Raw genomic sequence first — 27,436 nt, 5'->3', positions numbered from 1 at the left:
CTGCAGTATGGATACATGGCTGGCCACTGCAAAGCCCTAGTGGACAGATGCCATTTACAAATGCCACCATATGATTGCCAGTTGGGGTATAGAGCAAGGTCTCCATTTGTAGAGAGAGGCAGATTTGCAAATTATGGAGTTATCTTTTTTCCATATATTAGGTTTAATTCGAAAGAACTAACTCTGGGAGGTTGTATGTAATCCCCATCTTATGCATGAGGAAACAGGCACTGAAAATTAACAGAGTAAAAACTGGTCTCTGACAGTTTATCTACCTTCATCTACCAAGTAATTCTTTCCTAGGCATTGAATGTGCCCTGCGCTAGGATGACCACCCCTTCTCCAGCTCCACTTACACTCACCTTCCAGTTGAAGCAGTCTCTTATATTCCGTATTTCATCTTTCCTTCCCAATTTCACTCATCTTATATCTCAGTCCTGGTCACTAGCTGTTTTCCATGATTAATACATAATTGTCTGATCTTTTAAAATGTGTACAGTAAGTGTAAATGTGTAATAATTGGGCCTTAGAATTTCCCTTTCTTGACCTTTCAACCTTCTATCCTTTTCTATGTTAATTCATCAACAAACTTAATCAAGAGTCAGAAATTGAGATAAATTGATAGGTAGGTAGGTAGATAGATAGAAAGTTAGATAAATACTGTTGTGGACTGAATTGTGTCCTAAGTTTCCTTCATATGTTAAGCCTTAACCTCCAATGTGATTGTATTTGGAGACAGGACCTCTAGGGAGGTGGTGGTGGTTTAGTCAGTTAAGTCGTGTCTGACTCTTGCGACCCCATGGACTGTAGGCTGCCAGGCTCCTCTGTCCATGGGATTCCCCAGGCAAGAAAACTGGAATGGGTTGCTATTTCCTTCTCCAGGGGATTTTCCTGACCCCGGAATCAAACCCAGGTCTCCTGCATTGCAGGCAGATTCTTTTACCAACTGAGCTACGAGGGAAGCCCTTAATTACTGTTAATTGAGGTCACAAAGGTGGGGCCTAATTTAATAGGTCTAGTGTCCTTATAAGAAGAAGGATGTCAGAGATATCTCTCTTCCCATGTGTGTGCACACAGAGAAGAAGCCATGTGAGGACATGGTGAGAAGACAGTCCTCTTCTAATCAGGAAGAGACACCTCACCAAAACCCAACCCTTACAACACCTTGACCTTGGGCTTCTAGCCTCCAGAACAGATTTTTCTGTTACTTAAGTCACCCAGCCTGTGGTATTTTGTTACAGCTGCCCAAGCAGATGAATACAGATACTTTATTGAATCTATTACCACTTGAGACATTGTGAGTAGAATGTGCTAAGGGAATCGTAACGTAGTTTTGAATGCTATAGTAGAAAGAGTAATGGACTGAAGTCAAAACGCCTGGATGCAATCAAGTTCTGGTTCTGCCACTTCCTATATGTGAGGACCCAATAGTCACAATGGCCATCTGATGTGAAGAGCTGACTCATCTGAAAAGACCCCGATGGTGGGAAAGATTGAAGGCGGGAGGAGAAGGGGATGACAGAGGATGAGATGGTTGGATGGCATCACCGACTCAGTGGACATGAGTTTGAGTAAACTTTGGGAGTTGGTAATGGACAGGGAGGCCTGGCATGCTGCAGTCCATGGGGTTGCAAAGAGGCGGACATGACTGAGCAACTGAACTTAATAGTCACTTCACCCCTGTGAGCCTGAACTCCCTCACCTGTACAAGACTAGATTCTTTCTCAAGGTCTTCATTGCGTGAGACTTCTGATTATCAATATCCATGCAGTCAGCGAGTATAAATCATTTATAAATCATATAAATCATTACACATTAAGCATCATTCATCTTTGTTAGAGAGAACTGTGGTCTAACTCATTAGAAGAATTGAAGCTCCACACAATAGCAAGGAAACCCATATGACTTCCCTGATTTCTGCACATCTGTGCACATGTATTTGGGATACCTGTCAATGTGTCAAGGAGTACTAGAAACAACAATATTAGTAGGCTCTTCTCCAAGGAATATCAATGTTATAAAGATCTGGGGAGAAGAAAATATGGATATAAAGCAAGTAATGCAAAACTTGCCAAAAGATTAACTTAAAACATAGCATTCTGGAGAAAGTTTTAGCTTCCTATGGGCATCTTTGCTCATCCACTCAATCGCTACAGTTTCTTTCTTTGTAATTTTCATGAAAATCTTTGTAGAAAACTATAGCCGATAAATTTTACTGTTTAGAACAGCAGCTGATTTTGATGGGGTTTTAAATTTATTTGCAAGTAGATCATTTTCACAAGTCCCCAGAGGAGGAAATGGCAACCCACTCTATTATTCTTGCCTGAAAAATCCCGTGGACAAAAGAGCCTGGCAGGCTATGGGGTTGCAAAGATTCAGATATGGGGTCGCAAAGATTCAGACATGACTGACCGACTAAGCACACAGCACATTTTCACAGGTAGGTTGATAGAAAATTATCCCACAGTCACACCTATATCCTCTGTCAGGCAGCTCTCAAATGCATGCAGATAATCACAAGGGAGGCACAGCAGAGACTATGGTCCCCGGAGAAAACCGAATGTAACTAAAGCATGCTCTTTTCAGGAAGCCTGGTATAGGGACATCTGCGGGAATTACACTGCCAGTTTACATTTCCCTTTCTGATTTCCCTTTGGTCGTGGGGAGGCTGTCAAAGTAGCCTTGGCTTCTGTACCTTAGTTAAAGGCAAACATGTGACTCAAGCTAGAACAATTAGTCTCTCCCTCTGAGGATGTGACTCCTGAGAAGAGGGGAGCTATTAATAACACTGATAATAGTGGAACACTTCGTTCTGCAGAGAGAACCCTGAAAAAGCTCAGGGACTCGCCATTACGTTCTTTTCCCTGGGGCCCGACCTGATCTCCATCCTTACCATATGCTCCAGTTTTTCCTTTGATTCTGTGAGCTAGTCCCAATCTTTTCAATAAATTCTTTCCTGCTTCAAGTTAGAGTCCGTTTTTATTTCTTGTAAGCAAACGTGTATAGTATAGGCCTTTAGGTACCAGCTTCATATACGAAATCATCACTTTTTATTTGAGAAAACGATCTGCTCAATTTGCAGGAAGTTAGATGGTGATTTTATTGGGCATTACTGTTTGTCTAGGTTTCAGTATAAAACACAAATTACTTTTAACATGGTAGGAATTTACATCTTCTTCTGAATGTTGATCTTTTCTACATTACTCCTCCCACCTCAACTTATCTTAACCGTCATTTCAACTTAACTGTCATTTCATTCATTAAAAAAAAAGAGAAAAACTTATTTAAACTTATTGCATATCTAAATGTATTATATATTTCTGCTTAAGAGATTGAACATTAAAAAGCATTTTTTGTGGAGCAAAGAGGAATTTTAGGGCAGTGAGACTACTTTTTGTGATACTATAATGGTGAATACATGTCATTATATGTTTGTCCAAACCCATAGTATGTACAGAAGAATTGATACTTTTGAACTCTCAAAAAAAGTCTTCTCTCAAGAGAAAAACTGACTCATTGGAAAAGACCCTGATGCTGGGAAAGATTGAAGGTGGGAGAAGAAGGGGATGACAGAGGATGAGATGGTTGGATGGCATCACTGACTCAATGGACATGAGTTCGAGTAAATTCTGGGAGTTGGTGATGGACAGGGAGGCCTGGCGTGTTGCAGTCCATGGGGTCACAAAGAGCTGGACATGACTGAGTGACTGAACTGATTGATGGTATGTACAACACCAAAAGTGAGCCCCAATGTAAACTGTGGACTTTAGGTGATTATGATGCACTGATACAGGTTCATCAACTGTAATAAATGTTCCACATCTGGTGGGACATGTAGTAATGCAGGAGGCTATGTTTGTGTAGGGGTAGGGGGTATACAGGAAATCTCTGTACTTTGCTCTCGATTCTGCTATGAACCTAAAACTGCTCTAAAAATGACGTCTACTTTTAAGAAAGAAAGAAACAAAACCTTTTTCTAAACTGCAAACAAAGCTCATCCTTAATCTATCTCATAATCATAATAATCATCATCCACATTGATTCTGATGCTGGCGTGCTCCTCCAGCTTTGGTTTCTTTTTGGTCTCTTTGCTTTTCTCGGTCAGATGTAAGTGATGCTCACATTGCTTCATGATCTTCTTGGAAGACATCCAGCTCTCCCCTTGTCGTTCAGCTGGTGCCACACACTGTCCTCCCCTCACATCTGTGCCCTTGGCCTTCAGGACCTCCCTGGCTCTCAGGAGACTGCAGGTGCAATTCCATGGATTTCCATCCAGATACAGGTGCCGGAGGCGAGGCAGCACCTCCAGGGCTTTGAGGTCTAAAGCGGAAAGCTTGTTGTTCCTAAGGTTTAGAACCTGAAGCTGCTTCAGATCCTTGACCTCCCTCTCAGCAATATCCTGGATGGCATTGCCTTTTAGGTCCAGCCTGGCTAAGGTTCCTGGGAGCCTGAAAAAGCATGGAAACAGGATGTGAGAGGAGGCTGTGACCGTCATTCCAAACTGTCGAGGCAACTCAGACTGAGCAACATCCACCTTTGCTGCACCGTTCTGTTCCCTCTGAAGCTAGAAAACAAGCTTTATTTTGAAAAGTTAATTTAAAGTACAAACCTGAGTCTTACCTATTGGTCTTTAACCCTTTCTCATAGGACTTATTTTCTAAACTTCTGATTTCTTCTATTTTATATTCATATATTTTTCTCCTCCAGTGAAAATCTTGAAAAAATGGCTAATTCCATGTCTGGGGCAAAGTAAGCTAGAACATCTGAACCAGAATGCAATGAAGTGTTCAGAGATTAGTGGAACACCCATCATGATGGCTGCTTTCCAAAAATACAGTGTTAGCAAGAGTGTGGAGAAATTGGAACCTTTGTGCACTGTGGATGGGAGTATAAACAGTACAGATGATATGGAAAACAGTATGGTGGTCCTCCCCAAATTAAAAATACAATTGCCATATGATCCAGCCATTCCACTTTTGTGTATATACTCAAAAGAATTGAAAGGAAGTTCTCAAAGAGATACTTATGTACCCATGTTATATTCCCATGTCAAATTCACAATAGTTAGAATGTGGAAGCAATCCAAATGTCCATTGATTGATAAATGAGTAAGCAAAATACAAAATATAAGTACCTACAATGGAATATTATCCAGCCTTAAAACGAAGGAAATTCTGACTCATGCTACAACATGAATAAGGATACTATGCTAAGTGGGAAAAAAAGCCAGTCATAAAAAGATAACTTCCCTGGTGGCTCAGACGTTAAAGAATCTGCTCCAATATAGGAGACCCGGATTCGATCCCTGGGTCAGGAAGATTCCCTGGAGAAGGGAATGACAACCCCCTCCAGTATTCTTGCCTGGATAATTCCACGGACAAAGAAGCCTGATATGCTACAGTCCATGGAATCACAAAGAGTCTGACACGACTGACTGACAAACACTTCACTTCAAAAGATAACTGCTGTATGATTCTACTTATATAAGATGTCTAGAGTAGTCAAATTCATAGAAACAGAAAGTAGAATAGTGGTTGTCAGGGATTTAGGGGAGAGGGGAAATGAGCTGTTTAATGGGTACAGAGTTTCAGTTTCACAAGATGAAAAAGTTCTGGACGCTGGTTGCACAACAGTGCAAATATACTTAATATTAATTGTACATTTTAAAATGGTTAACGTGGTAAATTTTATGTTAGTGTTTTACCACAATTTTTTTTTTTTTAATAGAGATAATGGAATTGTGTCCCATGAACACAGGAACCAGCTTGGAGAAGCTCCTATTAAGGAAATTTGAGCATCAAAAGAGACTAGCAACTATAAATAACCATAACTCACTGAATGAATTAAGATCTCTGGGTCCATGGTGATATTTATAAAAAAAAAAAAAAAAAAAAAAAAAAAGAAACAGAAAAAGAGAGAAAAAAGCTACCCAATAATGTTAAATGGGGAAAATAGAAGACAAAATTGACTGATCTGAAATACATAAAAACAACTTATGGCTAGACATGGGTTCTGATTGAGCAGTTATGGATGACTCCTTTATTTCTCAGCACACAAAGTTTTCAACCTTGAACAGGTATTGCTGTATAATCAGGAAAAAAAAATTTTAACTGTGGATACCAATTTGAAAAATTTCATGCTAATGACTATTGATAAAAATAAAAAAGGATCACCGTTGTGAAGTCAAAATTTTTCTGTGAGTCAACAGCTTTCCATTCAGTGCTTCCCTTGTGGCTCAGACGGTAAAGTGTCTGCCTACAATCGAGGAGACTCGGGTTGGATCCCTGGGTCGGGAAGTTCCCCTGGAGAAGGAAATGGCAACCCACTCCAGTATTCTTGCCTGGAAAATCCCATGGACGGAGGAGTCCGATAGGCTACAGTCCATGAGGTCGCGAAGAGTCGGACACGACTGAGCCACTTCATTTCATTCTCTTTATGAAGTACAATAAGCAAAAAAGTTTTATGGGAAAAAAGGTCCTGCAAAACACCACCCAAATGCTATCTCCATGCTGTGGGAACATATTCTATTTCATGCTTTTTAGTATTCACTGGAATTTTTTATGGTGGTCTCAGTCATATGATTGCTATGCCAAAGAGAAAGAAACAAATGAATTTAACCATATTTTACAACAATATTACCTTTTGTTTGTTATAGTGTTATTTTTAGATGAATTTAATTCTAAAAGGTTAATCTTTTAGGTTACTGGAATGGGTAGCCATTTTCTTCTTCAGGGGATCTTCCCAACCCAGGGATCGAACCCTAGTCTCCCACATTGCTGGCAGGTTCTTTACCATCTGAGCCACGAGGGAAGCCCATGGTTACTGGCACTTAGCCTAAATTTTGTCCTTGGTTTTTTTCTTTGATATTTACATTTTATAGTTGTATATATTTATGTTTATATATTTTATATTTGTATTCATCTCCTAAATCATATAATATATATACATACATAAGTATTTGTGCTTTTGAATATTTTAAAGTCATGCTTGTTTAAAGTGACTTTTTTTAAATTTGGAATTAAAGTTACCTAACAAAATGGGTTAATTTACCAGGGAAAATCACTTCATACATTTTAACAGTGTGGTATAAGCTTCTGCAAAGACATTTTCTCTTAATAAGTCTGTTGTTAATACAATTAACAATTTTCAAATTGATATCCACAGTTAAATTCAGTTTGAAATTAATCCCTGAGAGAATGTAACTTTGTGCACACACCAGCTTATCCAGCTTACATCTCTAAAAGTTATACAGAAAATCTGTGTGTAGCTTTTTTTTTCCCCAAGTAAAAATGGACTGTTAATTGGTGATGATGTGGCAACCAAGGCTCTGGAACTATTGAGGGTACAAGGGGCACAGCAGCTGAGGAAAGATACAGTAAACTCAAGAGTCAAGTCTACTTATTAAGACTTTGAGTTCTAACTCTGGCTATTCTATCTACTAGTATGTGACTTCAGGTAAATTATTTAGCTCTTTTTTTTTGGCCACATTCACAGCATGTGGGATCTTTGCTCCCCGACTAGGGATTGAACCCATGCCGCTTGCATTGGAAGTGGAGTCTTAACCACTGGGCCACTGCGGAAGTCCCAGTTATTTAGCTCTTTAAAGCTTCTGATTTTCCAAGTATTCACTGCACAGAAGTCACATAAAAATGTTAACTAAAGACATTGAGCAAGCCAAGCTTTTCTTTTAAACAAACACAGTTATTCAATTATCAGCTGGGTAGCAAAAAACTGTACCTGTTCTTAGAAGTATCTTTTTTTTTCTTTCATGTTATTATGGATAATCAAAATGGTATTATAAGAGAAATCAGTAAATTCCTGCTTTGTGATCTTTTGGCAGTCATTTATTTCTTTGATATAGTTTGTCTTTATAAGTCTGATTTCTATAAAAATGTAGCCCTGATTTTAAGACAAACAAGTGTCTAGAAATGCTGTTTGTTCTTTGGGCAATATCCCTCCTTAGAGTAAAAAGAGGCACACCCCCATTTTTCAGTAGATGGCACTTGAGTGTAAGAAAAAAATGCTAACTGGCTTCATTAGGTTGTAGAAAGCTATTCTGGATTTGAATTATCCAAATTGTGAATAATGAAGGAGTGGTGTAACTTATCTTTGTTCCCTGAGCTGCAGACTGGTGAAATGAGAAGCAGCAAAAAGTGAGACCCAGGTTCTGGGTAGTCTAAATTCTAAGTTGTGATTGAGTCGCTCAGTCGTATCCAACTCTCTTGCGACCCCATGGACTGTAGGCTGCCAGGCTCCCCTGTCCATGGAATTTTTCAGGCAAGAATACAGGAGTGGGTTGCCATTTCCTCCTCCAGAGGATCTTCCCAACCCAGGGAACACATGCACATCTTCTGCATTAGCCGGCAGATTCTTTATGGTTGAGTCACCAGGGAAGCCCAAGGAATAGATAGTATTGTACTTTAATTCTTTTTTTTTTTTTTAATTTTATTTTATTTTTAAACTTTACATAACTGTATTAGTTTTGCCAAATATCAAAATGAATCCGCCACAGGTGTACTTTAATTCTTTATAGGAGGGAAACCACGGAAAAATTTTTTGGGGTCCTTCCAAATTTCCAGTTCAAAGAAAAATTGCAGAGTAGGGGTTTGGTGGTCATGATGGGGAATTTAAAAATCACTTTCTATAAGAACACAGGCCAAGTTCTCTGACAGAGTAGAGAGCTGTGTGGCTTCACTTATGCCTCATGGGCATACCCATGAGCTACCCCCTGGTCGCTCATTACTTGCCTCATTGTCCTTTCCCAGTAGTTCTCAACCTGGGCTATGCCTTAAATTCATCTGGGGAGCTTTTTAAAAATACTGATGCCTAGGGTGATGATGTAACTGGTTTGAAGTGAGGTCTAGGCATGAATGGGCTTTTTAAAAGTTATCCAGATAATTCAATTGTGAAATCAGATTTGAAAATTAGGGTTAGCTCAGGCTTGCAAGGGCTTCCCTGGTGGATCAGTGGTAAAAAAAAAAAAATCTGCCTGCAACGCAGGATACCTGGGTTCAATTCCTGGATTGGGAAGATCCCCTGGAGGAGAGCATGGCAACCCACTCCAGTATTCTTGCCTGGAGAATTCCATGGACAGAGGAGCCTGGAGGGCTACAGTCCATAGGGTTGCACAAAGTCGGACAGGACGGAAGCGACTGAGCAGCAGCAGCAGGCTTCAGTCAGTTCAGTTCAGTGGCTCAGAAGTGTCCGACTCTTTGCGACCCCATGGACTGCATGCAGCACACCAAGCTTCCCTGTCCATCACCAACTCCTGGAGCTTGCTCAAACTCATGTCCATTGAGTCAGTGATGCCATCCAACCATCTCATCCTCTCTCGTCCCCTTCTCCTCCCACCTTCAGTCTTTCCCAGCATCAGGTGGGAAACTTTTCAAATGAGTTAGTTCTTTGCATTAGGTGGCCAAAGTATTGGAGTTTCAGCTTCAACATCAGTCCTTCCAATCAATATTTAGGACTGATTTCCTTTAGGATGGACTGGTTGGATCCTCCTGCGATCCAAGGGACTCTCAAGAGTCTTCTCCAACACCACAGTTCAAAAGCATCAATTCTTCAGCACTCAGCTTTCTTTATAGTCCAACTCTCACATCCATACATGACTACTGGAAAAACCATAGCTTTGACTAGATGGACCTTTGTTGGCAAAATAATGTCTCTGCTTTTTAATATGCTTTCTAGGTTGGTCATAGCTTTTCTTCCAAGGAGCAAGTGTCTTTTAATTTCATGGCTGCAGTCACCATGCAGTGATTTTGGAGCCCAAAAATATAAAGTCTCTCAGTGTTTCCATTGTTTCCCCATCTATTTGCCATGAAGTGATGGGACTAGATGCCATGATCTTAGTTTTTTGAATGTTGAGTTTTAAGCAGCAGGCTTACAAATCCATTATACATTCTGTTGGGTAAAAGCATTGTGCTTTCTGTAGTCACTTATTAAAACACAGATACTCTGTCAGAAGTAATTAAGAATAATTAAGCTACTTTTCACTCATTAAACTTAGCAGGATTACTTCCCCAAATGCTTTCTAAAAGTCACCTGAATAGAAAAATTCACCAAGTTCACAGTTTTGTCCATGGCTGTCAGAGCCTGCTGAGAATCCTTAGGTGAGATAGTTACTCCCTAACCTGTTTTGTGACTTTTTACTTGATGCATATTTTTTGGAGGAGCATGCAGTAATCGAAAATATAGTAGAGAAATTATTTAAATAACAAGAATGTTGTTGTTCAGTCACTCAGTCATGTCTGACTCTTTGCAACCCCATGAACTGCAGCACGCCAGGCTTCCCTGTCCTTCACTATCTTCCAGAGTCTGCTCAAACTCACGTCCATTGAATCGGTGATGTCATCCAACCATCTCATGCTCTGTCATCCCCTTCTCCCCTGCCTTCAATTTTCCCCAGAAATCAGGGTGTTTTCCAATGAGTCAGTTCTTCACATCAGGTAGCCAAAGGGAATTGGAGCTTCAGCTTCAGCATCAGTCCTTCCAATCAATATTCAGGGTTGATTTACTTTAGGATTGACTTATTTGATCTCCTTGCTGTCCAAGGGACTCTCAAGAGTCTTCTCCAACATCACAGTTCAAAAGCATTAATTCTTCAGCATTCAGCCTTCTTTATGGTCCAACTCTCACATCTGTACATGACTACTAGAAAAACCATAGCTTTGACTATATGGACCTTTGTCAGCAAAGTGATGTCTCTGCTTTTTAATACTCTGTCTAGGTTTGTCAGAGCTTTTCTTCCAAGGAGCAAGCATCTTTTACTTTCATGGCGGCAGTCACCATCTGCAGTGATTTGGGAGCCCAAGAAAATAAAACCTGTTACCATTCCCCATGGGAATATGGGAATACCAGACCACCTGATCTGCCTTTTGAGAAATTTGTATGCAGGTCAGGAAGCAACAGTTAGAACTGGACATGGAACAACAGACTGGTTCCAAATAGGAAAAGGAGTACGTCAAGGCTGTATATTGTCACCCTGCTTATTTAACTTATATGCAGAGTACATCATGAGAAACGCTGGACTGGAAGAAGCACAAGCTGGAATCAAGATTGCCGGGAGAAATATCAATCACCTCAGATGTGCAGATGACACCACCCTTATGGCAGAAAGTGAAGAGGAACTCAAAAGCCTCGATGAAAGTGAAAGTGGAGAATGAAAAAGTTGGCTTAAAGCTCAACATTCAGAAAACTAAGATCATGGCATCCAGTCCCATCACTTCATGGGAAATAGATGGGGAAACAGTGGAAACAGTGTCAGACTTTATTTTTGGGGGCTCCAAAATCACTGCAGATGATGACTGCAGCCATGAAATTAAAAGATGCTTACTCCTTGGAAGGAAAGTTATGACCAACCTAGATAGCATATTCAAAAGCAGAGACATTACTTGGCCAACAAGGGTTCGTCTAGTCAAGGCTATGCTTTTTCCTTTGGTCATGTATGGATGTGAGAGTTGGATTGTGAAGAAGGCTGAGCACTGAAGAATTGATGCTTTTGAACTGTGGTATTGAAGAAGACTCTTGAGAGTCCCTTGGACTGCAAGGAGATCCAACCATTCCGTTCTGAAGGAGATCAGCCCTGGGATTTCTTTGGAAGGAATGATGCTAAAGCTGAAACTCCAGTACTTTGGCCACCTCATGCGAAGAGTTGACTCACTGGAAAAGACTCTGATGCTGGGAGGGATTGGGGGCAGGAGGAGAAGGGGACGACAGAGGATGAGATGGCTGGATGGCATCACTGACTCGATGGACGTGAGTCTGAGTGAACTCCGGGAGTTGGTGATGGACAGGGAGGCCTGGCGTGCTGCGATTCATGGGGTCGCAAAGAGTCGGACACGACTGAGCTACTGAACTGAACTGAACTGAACCATTCCCCATTACCATTTCCCCTGTTACTATTGTTTCCCCATCTATTTACCATGAAGTGAAGGGACCGGATGACATGATCTTGGTCTTAAGAATGAGAGTCTTGAAATACTGACCACATGCTTTAGCCTTAGAGCCTTTGTACTGGCTGTTGTGTCTAGAACACTCCCACCCCTGCACACTCTGCCCACCGACCCACAAAGACCACTGCCCCACAAAGAAAAAGAATCTGCTGTTTAATAAACAACATAGTATCTTTTTAAGGAGAATAATAGTACTTACTCTTCTATTTTTATTCTACTTTAAAATGTGAAACATGGGATAAAAGTTAAATAGAGTCAATTAACATGAACATATTAGTAACAGATTATGACTTTGGTTAGAGGGGAACAAGTACAGTGGGTTGGGGATAGAAGTAGGGATATTTGGAAGAAAATTATTAAGTGCCAGAGTATGAGGATGTACGTGTGTTTGTGTGTGTGAGAGAAAGAGAATAGAAGAAACAACTGAAAACATAAGGTAAGACCAACACAAACTGACTCACACACTCACAAACAGGCCCACAGAAAACTAAGCAGCACCCCACAGCACTGAGAAAAACAAATGGCTCCTAAATACATAATTCAAAATAAATACAATGTTAGATTTCAAGGTTTTGATTTTTCCCTTATAAACTATTTCAATGCTTTTAAAAATATAAATGTCTTACTACATTTTCCCCCTCAGTTTTTCCTGGGGTCCTTGCTTTGCTAGTGTTAAACACATGCCTTGCTTCCCAATGGTGCAGTGGAATCTGCCTGCCAATGCAGAAGATGCAAGAGACACGAGTTCCATCCTTGGGTTGGGAAGATCCCCTGTAGTAGGAAACGGCAACCTGCTCCAATATTCTTGCCTGGAAAATTCCATGGACAGAGGAACCTGGCAGCTACGCTCCATGGGGTTGTAAAGAGTCAGACAGGACTAAGCATGGGCCCCCTTAAGCACATGCCTAGTGCGCCTGTTGCTGGATCCAGGCCATAGCTTAGAAAACCAGAACACATTTTTACAAGTAATAGCCCCCTGTGATGTTCGTTAGCATACTTCCCTGAAGCTGCAGTTGCTTCTAATACAGATCTCTAATATAGATCTGTTGGTATCTTGTCCCACAGGCAAGGTAAGTTAGTGTAGGAGTCAGCTTGAGGGCTGGAGATTCCAAACCCTTGTTTAAAACTTCTGCCTCTGAACCCTTGGATAGCTTTAATCAGATAAATTACATTTACTTGGACTACTTTTCTTTCTTGTGTAATGTACTTAGTTGACCCCATCTTTGGAAGACTTCTCTTGTAAGTTCCACAGATGATAAAGCTCACTTACCGCAGAGGTATAGACAGGAGTAGGTTCTGCTCCAAGGCCAGATTGGAGAGCTGGGAACACTTCTGCAGGGCTCCAGCTTCAAACAAGCTGACAATGTTGTTGTCCAGAAACAAGTGTTTCAAATCTCGGAGGTCCCGGAAATCTTGCGCGGTAACTTTCCGAATCAGATTATTGCTGATATCCAGCTTTTGTAGCCGGGCTGGTAGTCGGAGGGGCAACGTCTGAAGTTGGTTTTGGGACACCTCAAGGGTGGTTAAATTGGCAAGGAGCTGTGCCCCCTCGATGGAAGAGAGTGAGTTTTCTGACAGGTAAAGGTGGGAAAGATTCTCTAAGTGTTTCATATCTCGAAACCTCACCGCTTTGAGCCGGTTTCTCTCCATTTTTAAAGAGAGCAAAGATTTGGGGAGGTTAATAGGAATTTTAGTCAGAAAGTTACTACTGAAACTGAGAAATTGCAGAGACTGAAGGGAAGTGAAGAAGCTAGCTGGTATGAGATGTAGCTTGTTATTCTCCATGCTCAGATGTTTCAGATGGGGAAGTGCCAAGGGTCCCTCCACATTCTCGATGTTGTTGGCGTCTAACATCAAGCTTTGCAGACTGACAAGGGAGGAGAGCATGCTGGGAGAGATAGAAGAGATCAGATTGTTTTTCAGTTCAAGGATTTTTAATTTCTTCAGTCCTTCAAAATCAGATCCGTGAAGGACATATATTGAATTATCATTTAGTTTTAACACTTCAAGACTGGCCGGGAGAGCATGGGGGACCCGTCTTAACTTATTTTTCCAGAGTTCCAAGGTCTTCAAAGTACTCAGAGTTTTGAAAGTGTCGTTTTCTACTGACTCTGTTCCACTGGCCAGCAGAAGAAAATCTTCTAGCGCTAACATTTGGGTAAAGTTAGATAGCTATTAAAAAAAAAAAAAAAAAAAAAAGCAGGGATGGGGAAAAGAGGAGAAAAGCAGTAAATTAGGATTATTATTTTTAAAAAGGCATATACGTTTTCATTCAATACTAATGATACTTCAGCTTTTTCCTTCAGGATCTATTTTATTTTATTACTAGAATTACTTAAAACTTTTTTTAATTTGAGGGAAGTTGCTTTACAATATTGTATTGGTTTTGCTATACAACAACATGAATCAGTCATAATTATATACATATATGTTCCAGTGCTTTGGCCACCTCATGCGAAGAGTTGACTCATTGGAAAAGACTCTGATGCTGGGAGGAATTGGGGGCAAGAGGAGAAGGGGATGACAGAGGATGAGATGGCTGGATGGCATCACTGACTCGATGGATGTGAGTCTCAGTGAACTCTGGGAGTTGGTGATGGACAGGGAGGCCTGGCATGCTGCGATTCATGGGGTCGCAAAGAGTCGGACACTACTGAGCGACTGATCTGATCTGATATATACCCCTTCCCTCTTGAACCTCCCTCCCCACCCCATTCCCTCCCTCAAGGTCATCACAGAGCACAGGCTGGTCTCCATGTGCTTTTAAATTATCTCTTGGAAAAGGATAGAAACTCAGGTCCTGACCATTTTTATTCACAACTGCTAGAGGGACGGGGGAGCCTGGTGGGCTGCCATCTATGGGGTCGCACAGAGTCGGACACAACTGAAGCGACTTAGCAGCAGCAGCAGTGTAAGAGGTCTAAAATATTTTAAGCACTTTCATACACTATTGATAAACATAAAATTGGCCAACTTGTGCTGTGTATTCTTTGACCCAGCAAGTTTACTGCTAGGTAGAAGTGCTTACAAATTGCACAATGATGTGTGGGACAGGATGTTCTTTGTTGCATCATCTTGTAACAGCCAAAAAGGAAACAATCTGGAAATTTCACCAAGCTGTTAACTAGAGTTGCTAACTCTTAGAAGGTAAGGTTATAGGGAATTTTCATTATCTATCTACATTTCACATTGTCTAGATGTTTAAAATTATTAAATTACATTTAAACAATTTTAAGCATTAAAAGTAAAAAAAAATTAATGTCCTAGATACTGCTATCAGTTGGATGGGCCTATCAGAAAGACATTTTCAAGTATATTATAGTTTGGAAAACTAGTCTCCTTGTTCCCACTCCCCAATTTTTGTTTCATTGATGAAAAAGATTCATGAAGAAACAAATAGGATACACGTGTCTCCATGTCTGTAGAGCAAGGAGTCCATTCATGCATATACCCCAGACCTAATGCAATTCTTCTCCTCGATTTTAGGAATCTGATACACTTTCTCCATGGTTTGCAAGTTTAAGCACCCCTATCTTTCCACAAACCCTCCAAACTCCTAGCTTGACATCTACCTCCTTTTTAGGATGATGTAATTTTTGGTATTTGTTTCTCGAGTAAAATCATGTTTAGGTAAATGAAGAATTGTTCCAGATTTTCCTCAGCGTGATAAATCTTCACAAAATTTTCAACCTGATTTAGAATTCAGTTAAGCTGGAATTTTCAATGCACGATTTTATGTCTTACTGTCTACAGCTTCTAAATGTTGATTTAATTGTGCAGTTGAACCCTTTTGTAATACCAGTATATGGTTAATACCTTCAAAGTGGGTTAATTCTGCAGCACATGTTTGTTAAATGTGATTATACTACAGGAGGACCTGTGATGTGAATTATGGTATATTTTAAAGCATCTCCTAAAATGGTATACTAGTTGAAGAATCTCATGTTAAAAATTCAATAAACAAATATTTTTAATCATAAAATTTTTGGCAGCTGCCTTGGCTTATATATTGCTGCTAACATTTTATATTTTCTTAATGATTAATCAGATGCATTAATTAGTCATACTCCCAAGAATAGTACTTTTTGTTTTTGCATTTGTTGAGCATCTACAAGTTCCATGTGCTTTTTTACATGTTATCATTAGTTCTCTTCATAACCCTGCAAGTTTGAATTTCAACAAGGTTTACAGAACTCCAAAGCCCTTTCTTCCTCAACTCATCATTTTCTAATACATTTTCTGTTGCCTGTGGTCTATAATTAATGTTTTTCAAATAAGAAACAAGATCTGGACACATATCATATTTTTAGAAAAGCAGAAATTTTAGAGATTATATAGTACAAATCTTCCATATAAGGGAAGGTTTAAGCTGGAATCAAGATTGCCAGGAGAAATATCAATAACCTAAGATATGCAGATGACACCACCCTTAAGGCAGAAAGTGAAGAAGAACTAAAGAGCCTCTTGATGAAAATGAAAGAGGAGAGTGAAAAAGATGTCTTAAAGCTCAACATTCAGAAAACGAGGATCATGGCATCTGTTCCCATCACTTCATGGGAAATAGGTGGGGAAACAATGGAAACAGTGACCGGTTTTATTTTCTTGAGCTCCAAAATCACTGCGGAAGGTGACTGCAGCCATGAAATTAAAAGACACTTGCTCCTTGGAAGGAAAGTTATGACCAACCTAGATAGCATATTAAAAAGTAGAGATATTACTTTACCAACAAAGGTCCATCTAGTCAAAGCTATGGTTTTTCCAGTGGTTATGTATGGATGTAAGAGTTAGACTATAAAGAAAGCTGAATGCCGAAGAATTGATGCTTTTGAACTGTGGTGTTGGAGAAGACTCTTGAGATTCCCTTGGACTGCAAGAGGAACAAACCAGTCAATCCTAAAGAAAATCAGTCCTATATATTTATTGGAAGGACTGATGCTGAAGCTGAAACTCCAATACTTTGGCCACCTGATGTGAAGAACTGGCTCATTGGAAAAGACCCTGATGCTGAGAAAGATTGAAGGTGAGAGGAGAAGGGGACGACAGAGGATGAGATGGTTGTGAGTTTGAGCAAGCTCCGGGAGTTGGTGGACAGGGAAGCTTGGTGTGCTGCAGTCCATGGGCTTGCAAAGATTCGGACATGACTGAGTGACTGAACTGAACTGAACTGAAGGGATGAGGCTGAAAAATAAAAATAAAATAAATGACCTGTCCAAGACTCAGGGTGTTTAATCTATTCTTCCTTCTAAATTGCCTTTTTCTAGGCTTTCTTTCATATTAGGTCACAAATGACTCTACACATAGATTTGCACCTCTGGGACTGTTGATGTCCCGAAAAAAAGACCTTGATGTTGCAAATGCCTCCACTTCTATCTGCTTGACAACAAACCCTAAAAAGACTGCTGACTATGCAGCCAGTCTCAGAAATAACGTGAATCTGAATGGACAGTTTCTTTGAGGAAAAAGTGTGGTGTGGGAGCTTCAATTTGTCTCCATTTTTATTTATAAAGTATATAGACTAGCCTACATAGTAAATACCAGTCATATTCTTAACTGAATCCAGGGAATAGTCACTTTATGTTATTAAGCATAGAGAACCTTTTCCCTTTATCAGGTGAATACAGATTACTTTTGCCAAAGCCAAAACAACACCCAGTTGTCGATGTGACTGGTGATGGAAATAAAGTCCGATGTTGTAAAGAGCAATATTTCATAGGAACCTGGAATGTTAGGTCCACGAATTAAGGCAAATTGGAAGTGGTCAAACAGGAGATGGCAAGAATGAGCATTAACATTTTAGGAATCAGCGAACTAAGATGAACTGGAATGGGTGAATTTAACTCAGATGACCATTATATCTACTACTGTGGGCAAGAATCCCTTAGAATAAATGGAGTAGCCATCATAGTGAACAAAAGAGTCCAAAGTGCAGTACTTGGATACAATCTCAAAAGTGACAAAATGATCTCTGTTCATTTCCAAGGTAAATCATTCAAAATCACAGTAATCCATCTATGCCTTGACCAGTAATGCTGAAGAAGCTGAAGTTGAACAGTTCTATGAAGACCGATAAGACCTTCTAGAGCTAACACAAAAAACATGTCCTCTTCATTATAGGGGAATGGAAAGCAAAAGTAGGAAGTCAAGAGCTACTTAGAGTAACAGGAAAATTTGGCCTTGGAGTACAAAACGATGCAGGTCAAAGGCTGACAGAGTATAGTAAGCACCTTCTTCCAACAACACAAGACTCTACATATGGACATCACCAGATGGTCAATACCGAAATCAGATTGGTTATATTCTTTGCAGCCAAAGATGGAGAAGCTCTATACAGTCAGCAAAATCAAGACAGAGAGCTGACTGTGGCTCAGAATTTATTGCCAAATTCAGACTTAAATTGAAGCAAGTAGGGAAAACCACTAGACCATTCAGGTATGACCTAAATCATATCCCTTACAATTATACAGCATAAGTGACAAACAGATTCAACACATTAGACCTGATAGACAGAGTGCCTGAAGAACTGTGGATGGAGGTTTGTGACATTTTACAGGAGGCAGTGATCAAGACCATCCCCAAGAAAAATGCAAAAGGCAAAATGGTTGTCTGAGGAGGCCTTAAGTATCTGAGAAAAGAACAGAAGCAAAAGGCAAAGGAGTAAAGGAAAGATATACCCATTTGAATGCAGAGTTCCAAAGAATAGCAAGAAGAGATAAGAAAGCCTTCCTCGGTGATCAATGTAAAGAAATAGAGGAAAAAATAGAATGGGAAAAAGTAGAGATCTCTTCAAGAAAATTAGAGATACCAAGGGAACATTTCATGCAAAGCTGAGCACATTAAAGGACAGAAATGGTATGGACCTAACAGAAGCAGAAGATATTAAGAAGAGGTGGCAAGAATACACAGAAGAAATGTACAAAAAAAGATCTTCATGACCCAGATAATGACAATGGTGTGATCACTCACCTAGGGCCAGACATCCTAGAATGTGAAGTCAAGTGGGCCTTAGGAAGCATCACTTCAAACAAAGCTAGTGGAGGTGATGGAATTCCAGCTGTGCTATTTCAAATCCTAAAAGATAATGCTGTGAAAGTGCTGCACTCAATATGCCAGCAAATGTGGAAAACTCAGCAGTGGCCACAGGACTGGAAAGGTCAGTTTTCATTCCAATCCCAAAGAAAGGCAATGCCAAAGAATGCTCAGACTACTGCACAATTGCACTCATCTCACACTCTAGCAAAGTAATGCTCAAAATTCTCCAAGCCAGGTTTCAACAGTACATAAACTGTGAACTTCCTGATGTTCAAGCTGGATTTAGAAAAGGCAGAGGAACCAGAGATCAAATTGCCAACATCCATTGGAAGATCAAAAAAGCAAGAGAGTTCCAGAAATACATCTACTTCTGATTTTTGACTATGACAAAGCCTTTGTTGTGGATCACAACAAACTGTGGAAAATTCTTCAAGAGATATGAATACCAGACCACCTGACCTGCCTCCTGAGTAATTTGTATGCAGGTCAAGAAGCAACAATTAGAATTGGACATGGAACAACAGACTGGTTCCATATTGGGAAAGGAGTACATTAAGGCTGTATATTGTCACCCTGCTTATTTAACTTCTGTGCAGAGTACATTATGTAAAATGGATGAAGCACAGGCTGGAATCAAGATTGCTGGGAGAAATATCAATAACTTCAGATATGCACATGACACCACCCTTATGGCAGAAAGTGAAGAACTCAAGAGCTGCTTGGTGAAAGTGAAAGAGGAGAGTGAAAAAGTTGGCTTAAAACTCAACATTCAGAAAACGAAGATCATGGCTTCTGGTCCCATCATTTCATGGCAAATAGATGGGGAAATAATGGAAACAGTGAGAGACTATTTTGAGGGGCTCCACAATCACTGCAGATGGTGATTGCAGCCATGAAATTAAAAGAAGCTTGCTTCTTGGAAGAAAAGCTATGACCAACTTAGCATATTAAAGAGCAGAGACATTACTTTACCAACAAAGGTCCGTCTAGTCAAAGCTATGGTTTTTCCAGTGGTCATGTATGGATGTGAAAGTTGGACTATAAAGAAAACTGAACACCGAAGAATTGTTGCTTTTGAACTGTGGTGTTGGAGAAGACTCTTGAGAGTCCCTTGCACAGCAAGGAGATCCAACAAGTCAATCCTAAAGGAAATCAGTCCTGAATATTCATTGGAAGGGCTGATGCTGAAGCTGAAACTCCAATACTTTGGCCACCTGATGCGAAGAACTGACTCATTTAAAAAGACCCTGATGCTGGGAAAGATTGAGGGCAGGAGGAGAAGGGGATGACAGAGGATGAGATGGTTGGATGGCCTCACCGATGCAATGGATGTGAGTTTGAGCAAGCTCCGGGAGTTGGTGATGGACAGGGAGGCTCGGCGTGCTACAATCCCGTGGTCACAAAGAGTGGAACATGACTGAGCGACTGAACTGAACTGATTATTAGTTAAAATGGCCTACCATTTTCTAAATATTTACTATGCTTATCTTTTGTCTTTTAATTGAAGGATACTTACTTTATACTTTTGTGTTGGTTTCTGCCATACAACAACTGAAACAGCCTAAGTATACTTATGTCTCCTCCTCCTTGAACCTCCCTCCCAGTCCGCCTGTCTAGGTCATCAGAGAGCAGCGGGCTGAGCTCCCTGTGTCATCCAGCCACTCCCCACTAGCATCTGCTTTGCATCTGGTAGTGTATATGTGTCAGTGCCACTCTCTCACCCTTGTCCCACCCTCTCTTCCTCTGCTGTGTCCACAAGTCTGCTCTCTGTTCCTGCCCTCAAATAAGTTCATCATTACCATTTTTCTAGGTTCCATATATATGTGTTCATACACAATACTTATTTTCTCTTTCTGACTTACTGCACTCTGTATAACAGCCACTAGGTTCATCCATGTCACTAGAACTGACACATACAATGCTTATGTTTACAAAGCTCTGTGTGTAAACATGATTATTCCCTTTTCACTGAGGGAAACTAAAGCTCAAGAAGGCAGAACAATTTGTCCAAGTATTTCTTGCTAGGAAGTGAAAAGATTGGGCTTCCAATCCAGGTTTATCTTACCCTAACACATGTATTTAAAAAAATTAATCTATTTATTTTAATTGGAGTCTAATTACTTTACAATATTGTGGTGGTCTTCGCCATACGTCGACATGAATCAGCCATGGGTGTATATGTGTCCCCCCATCCTGAAAATCCCACCTCCCTCCCCACCCCATCTCTCTGGGTTGTCCCAGAGCACTGGCTTTGAGTGCCCTGCTTCATACATCGAACTTGCGCTGGTCATCTATTTAACATATGGTAATACACATGTTTCAATGCTATTCTCTCAAATCATCCTACCCTCACCTTTTCCCACAGAGTTCAAAAGTCTGTCCTTTACATCTGTGTCTCTTTTGATGTCTCTCATATAGGGTTTTCGTTACCATCTTCTTTGTAAATTCCATAATGTGTGTCAATATACAATATTTGTCTTTCCCTTTCTGACTTATTTCACTCTGTGTAACAGGCTCCAGTTTCATCCACCTCATTAGAACTGATTCAAATGTGTTCTTTTTTATAGCTGAGTAATATTCCATTGTGTACATGTACCACAACGTCCTTATCCATTCATCTGCCAACAGACATCTAGGTTGCTTCCATGTCCTGGCTATTGTAAACAGTGCTGCGATGAACATTGGAGTATATGTGTCTCTTTCACTTCTGGTTTCCTAGGTGTGTACACCCAGCAGTGGGATTGCTGGGTCATAAGGCAGTTCTATTTCCAGTTTTTTTAAGGAATCTCCATACTGTTCTCCATAGTAGCTGTACTAGTTTGTATTCCCACCAACAGTGTAAGAGGGTTCCCTTTTTTCCACACTCTCTCCAGCATTCACTGTTTGTAGACTTTTGGATCGCAGCCATTCTGACCGGTGTGAGATGTGACCTCATTGTGGTTTTGATTTGCATTTCTCTGATAATGAGTGATGTTGAGCATCTTTTCATGTGTTTGTTAGCCATCTGTATGTCTTTTTTGGAGAAATGTTAACACACATATATTTTTAACTTTACTGTTTATAACATGAATTTAGCTGAAGTGTATAGAGTTCTGGTGCCACAATGAGAAAGACACCCATTGATTTTCAACTTATCAGTTGAGTTTGCAGAGCTGACAAAGGCAAAAAAAATCTGCCAGACTTGTTTTTTCCATTTCCGTGGGCTGAGCAGGGTTGTGCTCAAGAGATGTGGAAAGAGATGCTTGTGCCCTGGAGCTAACCTTGGGACTGTTGGCCATTTGTCAACATTGGTGAAAAAGCAAGGCACGTGTGGCTTGGTGTTAACAATTAGGCTTAGGGGGAAAGAAAGAAAAACAGGCTTAGAAAGCTTAGCTAAGTAAAATTCCTGCCATCACAGTTTTACAGTTTGGTGAACCTAATACTTATGGAGATAAAAGTTATAATATGAAAAGTTAAAGAAAAAAAAAAGCAAGCCAAGTAAAATGAAACAGAGCAGAGGGGCCAATTCTGCTGGTCTCTCCATGAAAAGGCTTTGTTTCAGTTTTCAGTTCTGGGAAGCTCCCCCTCCAAGCACTAGAGGGTCACAGGACTTCCTTAGGCTCTGTTTAGGTCAAATGTACGCAGGAATCCGACACGTTCACAGTGACTGCCTCAGACATATGTGAACCAAGCCAGCAAGGCGTTTTCTAAACGATGTTGGAATTTTTCCTGATCATCGAAGCAACATTTGTTCTCTGTAAAAAATTTAAAAATTCTGGAAAGTATGGAGAGAATATAAAAAGAATTCATAACCTCTCCCTTGTTGATAAACTATATAGTTCTTTTTAAAAAATATGTATTTATTTATTTGGCTGCGGTAGGTCTTAACTGGGGGCTTCCCAAGTGGGATAGTGGTAAAGAATCTGCTTGCCAATGCAGGAGACCCAAGAGATGCAGGTTCATTCCCTGGGTAGGGAAGATCCCCTGGAGGAGGAAATGGCAACGCACTCCAATATTCTTGCCTGGAAAATTCCATGGACAGAAGAGCCTGGCAGGCCACAGGCCATGGGGTCGCAAATAGCCAGACACAACTGAGGGGCGGCACTGAGACTGCAGTTGCGGCACCGGGTATCTAGTTCCCTCACCAGGAATCAAACCCAGGACCCCTGCATTGGGAGCACAGAGTCTTACCCGCTGGGCCATCAGGGAAGTCCCTATACATTTCTTACACAAGAAGAATTTGAAGTACCTTCTTCTCTTCCACAAAAGATATATGTAAATAATTCTTTTCATTGACTGCCACCAGAAAGACATTTATGTATGCATGCTAAGTTGCTTCAGTCGTGTCCAACTCTTTGCAACCTTATGGACTGTAACCTGCCAGGTTCCTCTGTCCACAAATTCTCCAGGAAAGAATACTGGAGTGGGTTGCCATGCCCTCCTCCAGGGATCTTCTCATCCCAGGAATTGAACCTGCATTTCCTGTGGCTCTTGCATTGCAGGCAGGTTCTTTACCACTGAGTCACTGGAGAACCCCAAAGACATTTCTATTTGTCCTTTATATGTTAGAGCTAAACCTGTAAAACTCTTAGAAGAAAATACAGGCATGCATTGTCATGACCTTGGGTTTGGTAAAAGTTATCTTGGGTATGACACCAGATATGATCCTCTCCAGCAGCACCAGCTGTCCAGGTATAGGCGAAACAAAGGAAAGTGATCATATTAAATAGAGACTGAGGCTTTGCTGAATAAGTGTTGAGATAATTGGTAAAGAACCTGCCTGCAATGCAAGAGCCACAGGAGACGCAGGTTCAATTCCTGGGATAGGAAGATCCCTGGAGGAGGGCATGGCAGCCCACTCCAGTATTTTTGCCTGGAGAATTCTGTGGACAGAGGATCCAGGCGGGTTACAGTCCATAGGGTGACAATTGTGGGATGCAAAAGGGGAAGGGGTAGGGAAAGAAGATAAATAAGAAATGAACTGATATCTGAGAGAATGTGGGTAGATCTAGGATTAGACGTCTCCATGAGATAGAATGATAAGTGCAGCATGTGGCAGCTGAATAGAAAGGAGATAATGACAAGAGAGCACATTTGGGAATTCAAGATTTTTGATTAGAAAAATTTCAGGTATAAAGAGGATTATGATATAAACAAGAGAGTAGACAGCTGTGGAGAACTGAAAATGTAGATAGATAATTTTTGTGAGTTCAAGGAAGTGTGGGACTAGGATATTGAACGCTAAAGGCACCCCAAAAGATGCAGAACTTAGGATGGAGAGGAAGACTAGGAGACTTAGGATGAAAGAGACAGGGGCACAGTATAAAACTCACAGAGGAACAAACAGAGTGTTATTGTCTGATGATGGGCACCTCAAAGAAGCAGGGATTTTTACAGATAAAAGGATGAATAAAACTTCTTTTCTTGAGGGCAGAAACTGTGAATTTTTAATACTTTTTCATCTTTTTGACTGTACTGTGTGGCTTGTAGGATCTTTGTTCCCCAACCAGGGATTAAACCTGAGCCACATCAGTTGAGAGCCTAGAATCCTAACCACTAGGCCATTAAGAAACTCCTGGAACTGAATTTTTCATCTTTTATCTCCAGTCTCAACCATAGCATTCACAGACCCAAAGACAATTGAATCATATGAACAAGTAATAGAAACATTTAAAATTGTGGTATATATACACATATATATGTATATATAAACATGCTGTGCATGCATACATATATATGTTATATATGTATATATATGTACGTGTATGTGTGTGTGTATATATATATATAGTTTATATTGTTATTAATCTGTAGATCCATTTTAAGTCTTTTTGTTTAAAATACAGGCACCCAATTCTATAATTCAAACCAGATAAACAGAATAACATTGCATTCACTAAATGCAAGTAAAATATGGTCATTTAAAGCCTGAAGGATTTTTAAAAGGGAAAAGAAAAGTATTATTGCTCAGAACTTTCTACTTCCTTCACCAAACAGTCCTTTCTTTCTTCAACTTTTCTGCTGCAAACAGTCCTTTCTAGAGATAATTAACTAGGTTAAAGTCAGGGAAATGGCAATATTGCTATTCAATGAACCTAAACCAATCAATATTGCTGTTCAGTGAACCTAAACCAGTGACAAATGAACTCAATCAGTAAGTGAGTTTGATGAGGGACATAATTTCATTTTACTGACTGCAGAGCAGCAGTGGGGGATCATTACCAGGCTTCGTTGACACTCCACCTCTCAGTATCTCAAGTCCTCAGGACAAATATTTAAGCATTTTGCCCTTTAACCAGGTGTCTTGCTTGAATGCTGAGACCTGACAGGCATTAGGCACTACTGAATTAGAAGAAGAAAGTAAACAGATGACGACTAGGCAGTGGTGCTTATTGAACCTCGAAATAAATACCATGCCACATATTTCAAACTCGCAGGGTTTGTGTGCACCTACATTAAAATTTCTTGACCAAATAAAACAGGGGGACAGGGAGGTGTCTCTGTTTGAAGGAAAAGTACATTCCCCTGCTGACTCTCTGCATCTGGATTATACACAGGTATTTCCTTATCTTAAGGTTTGGATTGATGAGGGGGAAGCAGTGACCAGAGAGTCATAGAATTTTCCATCTAGAAAATTCCTGGGATCCCCAATCTAATCCAGCCTTCTCATGTCATAAAAGTAACAAATAAGGTCCAGAGATTTTTTTTTTTAACTGCTTGCCTAAGGTAATTCTATCTCTAGTGAGAAAACTAAAATGAGGTATCTCGTCTCTTGATACCTTTCAAAATACCAAAGGTCAAAAACAAGTTTCTTCATGTTATACAAGTCAGACAGATCTATAGCACTCTTTTCAAGTGCCCTCTGAATAGGAAAGCATGAAAATAAAAGCCATAATTAAAAGCACATAGATCAACTAAAAATAAATTAAAAAATAAAAGCACATAGAATAAGAATTTCAGTAATGTGGCAAAACAAAAACGTGTATTTCTTCTGTATAAGTTTCCATAAAGACATTAATGCCCGGCTGGTTTGTAGGGTTTGTATGAATAATTCTCACATGCTGTGTTTATCTTGATAGCCTTATAATGTTCTAAGTATCATCTGCCTTCTATGGCATAAACAAAAGTATGTTTTTTTCACCCAAATTCTTTTTAAAACGGGGACATGAAGAAGCCAATGCTCTCAAACTCTTTTTGTTAAGAATCATTACTCTACTTTTACTCTGCAACAACATAATTAAAAATTTTAAAAAACTAAAACAAAATATTATTTCATTATGGGGGGGGGCTCCTTCACTAAAATGAAATATCCAGAGGCATATACCCATCTCACTACACAGAGCAAACAGGTAGCTAGTACAGCGACACAATTTCATAATCATCGCTTTTAAGTTTCGATTATTTACATTAAGTTTAACAACCCCACAGTCACCCCTTCACCCTGTCTCACAAAATAAAGTTGCAGGAGAATGAGTGATTACCTGAAGGTGTTGAATTTTGCTATGGCTGATGTAGAGCTTCTTGGTGGTGGAAGGAATGCCCGACGGCACCTCCGTTAGCCTGTAGCATTGCACCGACTGCTCTGAGTCGCAGCTGCATCGTCCAGGACAGTGAGGATCGAGACCATAGCAGAGAGAGAGCAGAGCAAGGAAAGCGTAGAGCAGACTCATCTCCCAAAACAGGGCCTCTCACGTAGCAGGCGCGTGTTCAGGCGATGCCTCACTTTTTATACCGTGAAATCTGATCATAGAACCTTATGAATGTGTACTCTGTCAATGTAAGAAGACAGGAGAGAAAAAATTCCCAATTTGCCTGGGTTAAAATGTTAGCAACTATTACAAAGAGGAAGGCACTTAAACATTGATAAGCTGCCTTAATATTTGTAGGTGAGCAAAACCCTATGTTATTTATGGCTTGAAAGGCTAATCTGCAAACACCTCTATTATCTGTAGTTTCCTTGTTTTGTTAAATGTGACACTCGGGAATTAGGGGGAAAAGACAAAGAGCTGTTTTATAGTGGGCTATAAAACCATTGAATTTTCTGTGACCCTGTATTAAAACCATTTTTGTGGGATTGCAATGGGCAGGTGTTTTCTCCTCACATTAACCAGTATGGGAAAATAGACAGGTTTTCTATTTATTATTGTTGTTTCAGTATTTTATTGCTAGTGAAACAATGGGGGTACAATGGAGAGATGTTTAGAGCCACAGGTAACTTGTTTGATTCATCTGTCACTTGATCACCCTCATATCACATATAGAAAATATTTTTGTTGTTCAAAAATGTTACTGACTCGGATGAAAATATAACATCACACTAGGTCTATTATCTTTGTTTGTTTGTAATACTGGAAGAAAAGTTCTTTAGTTTTCAGAGGAACTTGGTCGTGAATTCCTACCAGTGAGGGAAAGCTTCCTATGTCCTGGGGGCCCCGCAGTTGTGACTTCGTGTCTTGCTGTGTTCATCCCTGCTA

The 27,436-nt window shown here is 40.1% G+C and overlaps 1 protein-coding gene across 1 annotated transcript; it reads right to left on the bottom strand.

Moving 5' to 3' along the window:
• Nucleotides 1-4,000: 4,000 nt before the first annotated feature.
• LOC102408920 (nephrocan) lies at nt 4,001-26,730 on the bottom strand. The gene is made up of 3 exons (XM_006071445.4): nt 26,444-26,730; nt 13,225-14,126; nt 4,001-4,448 (listed from the first exon to the last, which is right to left on the bottom strand). The coding sequence occupies exons 1-3, from the start codon at nt 26,630-26,632 to the stop codon at nt 4,001-4,003; spliced, it is 1,539 nt and encodes a 512-aa protein (XP_006071507.3). The 5' UTR covers nt 26,633-26,730.
• Nucleotides 26,731-27,436: the final 706 nt, after the last annotated feature.

The sequence above is a fragment of the Bubalus bubalis genome, chromosome 10 (genome assembly GCF_019923935.1).
Source record: "Bubalus bubalis isolate 160015118507 breed Murrah chromosome 10, NDDB_SH_1, whole genome shotgun sequence".
NCBI lineage: Eukaryota > Metazoa > Chordata > Mammalia > Artiodactyla > Bovidae > Bubalus > Bubalus bubalis.
This window is presented reverse-complemented; position numbering and strand designations above follow the sequence as displayed.